The 4,206-nt window shown below is 40.0% G+C and overlaps 1 protein-coding gene across 1 annotated transcript in view; it reads right to left on the bottom strand.

Moving 5' to 3' along the window:
• Positions 1 to 3,202: 3,202 nt before the first annotated feature.
• The window catches only part of LOC124779465 (chondroitin sulfate N-acetylgalactosaminyltransferase 2-like), a 395,654-nt gene continuing 394,650 nt past the window's right edge, over positions 3,203 to 4,206 (bottom strand). Inside the window, exon 10 of the mRNA XM_047253713.1 lies at positions 3,203 to 3,385. Coding sequence (XP_047109669.1) covers positions 3,203 to 3,385 — 183 coding nt within the window. The remainder of the gene's footprint in view (positions 3,386 to 4,206) is intronic.

The following is a 4,206-nucleotide window of genomic DNA, read 5'->3' as shown; positions in this document are numbered from 1 at the left end:
TTCTATTCTCTGCAAGAAGAACTAATTCTGCCTGTTGATTAAAAAAAATGCTATCGCACTGGTGATCAAGGAATGGAGCCATTGAGGTTAAAGAGGGAACACACTACAAACATAACTTTTATTAGACTCAGAGCTAACAATTTTATTACTAAAATATTACAATCATCAACGTTTAATGCACATTTTTGTACAGTTACAAAACCTTTGGCAGCATCTAACCAACCTCTGTCTGTTGACTGTGCTCTTCAAAAACCATAAACCAGAAAATTTCAATGTGTCATAGACCTGATCATCGTCCTAATTATTGTCCATGTGACACTGATGATTGCAAACAGTTTTGGGACTTTGTACATCACGGCTGTAAATATTACATGATTGTCCACTACTTCATACATATTTGATTTATTGTTAGTCTCATAATCTTCCCAAATATGACAAATCATATTCATTTGTGGTTTGTTGGTGGTCTACACATTCCAGAATTACAGTGGTACCTGTCACTAACCTTACTATTTGCTTCTTATAATGTCAAAGGGATTGTTGCAGAGAATAAAATTTGTGTGCTTCACGGATTGTTGCGTTATGAAAATAGATGTAGGTGACATAATAATTTCACTAGCATATAACTGCCATGTGAACATTATAGTGTAATGTTCCTCAGTGATATATATCATAGCAATTTGATAGTAAATTATGTTTTAACACTGTCCCTGTACATAGCCCTTTTCTTTTTCATCTTAGATTAATGATAGAAATATGTCCAATATGCAGATTAATTTCTTTGTAAATCCTGCAAATCCAGTCAAAGTTTATTCGGTAATGTCCTTCACACAACCAAAACGAACTTGATCTGTGAGAGCTGTACATTTACTTGTAAGAAGATCCAACACACACTTCTCGCAGAAAGATTAATATTAATTCCATAGCGTTAAACGTCTAAATCGACTGAAGAAAGAAGAGAATGCGTAACATTAAAGCAAAAATCAAAGAAGACAGAGGCAGAAAGAGAGAGAAAAACCAGTAAGAGCTACAGTTGAAATAACATAGTTAATTTTGCCGACTTGCTAAATTGTCCCATAAAATGTTACAGTGAATAAAATACTTGAATCTGATGAAGAATAACATCTGCATTGGCAATGAACACAGATGACACGAAGATGGAGGAAGTTTTGGCCCGCTGGGGCTAATTATATGTTTGTGGTACCGTTAAAATTGATTTCTGAGGTATGTTTAATATTGAGAAATTTTCAAAAATGGCATAACTAACGTTGGAGGAGAAATGACTCTACGTTGGGAATAGCTGTTTCTGGGTAAAATAAGAAAAAAAGCAAACGAGACTACTGCAAAGTTCTCTAGCATATACCTCAAAAGTGAACTTCTGAAATGTGAAGAAGAGTGAGAACGAAGGATGCAATGAAGCTATGTAGAACTTGTGTTAGTGCGGAATTCCTGTTCTTTACTTAGAGCACAGAATTGTTCTATCTGTTCTTTCTTTACTGTGAGTTCTACTTGTATTCACAGATAACACAGAACAATTAGTGCACTCTATAGGTGATTTTGTAATTGACCTCATACAGCATCATTGAGCGACTGGAATAAATTACAGGATTAGAGCATTCAGTATAGCATGGAGGTTAATGACTAACTGGTGCAACATTTCTACCGATTTAGGCAGGAGGTAAATAACGGAAAATTCTGGAAACTGGTGTCAAAAGAGACAAGAAGTCGCTAAATATGCCATGTCTGGGTAAGTCGGTCCTACTGAGGATTGGACAAGCATTAAGAAGTATATAAATTTTGACTACTGTTTATTAACAGTCCTTTAACCTAAAATTTGTTTTCTGTTTCATCGTGTCTTCTTGCATCCCCCTCCCTCTCCGTATTATTACTTATTAGCTCAGTGATCCACTATTTTAATATGGGAGAATAGCATTGGTATACATATACTGTAATCTTTGCTAGAGAAATATCCTTCATTTGGCAACTTTTTCCAAGTACATAATATCCTTAAGTGTTGTCATTTCTTCAACGGGTCTTGTGACTGTAGGTGCTTCATAGAAGCGATCTGTAGTTCACACTCTTTATTGTATTATTGTTACAACAAAATGTGAAACATTTGCTATACTCTTTATTGTAAAAAGGAGCATGTGAGTCACGTATATGTGTGTAGTGCCTTAAGAGAATAAGCAGTACTCCTAAATGGATACTTACATTTCAACCCACTGCTTCTGTTCAAGTCAACCATTAGTTTGGGAATAGTGTGTCTGTATTGCAGCAGGTAAGAGATTTGTCATAACCAGTGACAGGTGCATGCAGCAGGTAAGAGATTTGTCGTAACCAGAGACAGGTGCATAATAGTGAAGGTGCCAGTTTTGTCGCTTTCTTGCTCTCGTCGGACTACATACTACACTTGTTCCCTCTTGCCAGGTTATAATGCCATCGCCTGAGTCCTTCTGGAACCGCATTAGTAGTTCTCACGTTCTCATGACTAATTGGTACAGAATCAAGAGACAGGAATGGTGTTTAGTGGTATGATACCTGACATTTTGCCTTACTATTACTTGTAATGCCTGTTATAGCAAAGACAGCCAATACCAACATGGAAGGTTTGATGAATCATCTCAGTCATCTCTGTTGTATAGGCAAATATAAGTTTTACATAAATGTTATCTTGAAACGATAAACTTCCATCATACTAGCAAAAAAACGTGTAAGCTGGCAGGAATGCAGCATCATGTCTTGAATGCCAACACTCAGCTTCTTCTCAGTCCTCTGTCAATCATTGATATTTGCCTGGTAGAATTAAATCAGTCTATCTATCTTCTTTGACTTGATACACACTCCAACTGACTGCCATATGAGAACTGGGCTGAGATATAATTAATTGTTCAGGAACCAGCACTCTAGACGCAGTGGAGATGTCCAAAACACTCTTCCTTTATTGTATTTTATAGTGCAATAAGGTGTAATGCTCAGGTGGATTTGCAGGTGAAATTGGCCACAGAATCCTACGAACGAGTATCACGTTCAGTTGCTCGGTTTCTTTGAGTGGTCTTTGGCCCAGTGCACACTCGCTTGTCCTCAAGCTTTCCCCAGAGCCACTGCCTGACCTTCCTCACGCTCGCCTCCACACCCTACCACTCTTGCAGCTGGGCTGGCCCCCACCCGCCCCGGCTGGGCCCGCTGTGCGCCTGTGCTGACGTCACGCCCTCCTGGCGGGCTGCCCGTTGTGGCTGCCGCTGCTGACGTTGCCGACTCCGCCGAGGGCGGGGGTCAGCTCGTCCCGGAAGGCGAGGAAGCCGAGCTGGGCGTGCGACGCCTCGCTGAGGGCGCGCGAGCGCAGGCAGGCGCGGTACTGGTCCGCGGGCAGCCGCCGGCCGCACTCCTGCAACAGAAGGAGCACATGCGTGTACTCAAAAAACACCATTTGCTGTAGGCTCCATGATCTGCAATCTACAGAAAATGTTTAAATAACACCACCTTCAAACAGCTGTGACAGCACTACAAGCTTTTACTTGTGACACTCAAAACGTTCCATCATAATAAAATAAAAACGAACAACGTACCAGAGCGTACTCAGAATCTCAACTGGAGGAAGGAAAAAAAAACCATGAATTTCTAAGAAGGGAGAAGGGTGGAGCATAATTTATTACAAAATAAATACGATAATTTTGTGAAACTGTGTCTGTATATCATCAAACGTACTGATCTGACCATTTTATAATAGCTACCTACTACGTACAATGTACCTAATTTAGAGAATTATGTTTGTAGGGGACTTTTACTGTTTATTTTTCCATGAGGCAGCTAACATTCAGACACATGTGAATATGACCTACACTCATATTGTAGTAGTCTTTGACTTTGGCTGGTACGACGACGAATAAAATATCGTGAATTTAAGTACCAGCACCACAGGAAGATCTTGGAATCCAGAGCCATCTGATATTTTTAGTTGCAAGGAAAAGTGTTAAATGGTGAGTTAGTTGTTGCTGTTGTGATCTTCAGTCCCAAGACTGGTTTGATGCAGCTCTCCATGCTACTCTATCCTGAGCAAGCTTCTTCATCTCCCAGTACCTACTGCAACCTACATCCTTCTGAATCTGCTTGGTGTATTCATCTCTTGGTCTCCCTCTACGATTTTTACCCTCCATGCTGCCCTCCAGTACCAAATTGGTGATCCCTTGATGCCTCAGAACATGTCCT

Source organism: Schistocerca piceifrons, chromosome 1, assembly GCF_021461385.2.
Source record: "Schistocerca piceifrons isolate TAMUIC-IGC-003096 chromosome 1, iqSchPice1.1, whole genome shotgun sequence".
NCBI classification, from domain to species: Eukaryota; Metazoa; Arthropoda; class Insecta; order Orthoptera; family Acrididae; genus Schistocerca; species Schistocerca piceifrons.
This window is presented reverse-complemented; position numbering and strand designations above follow the sequence as displayed.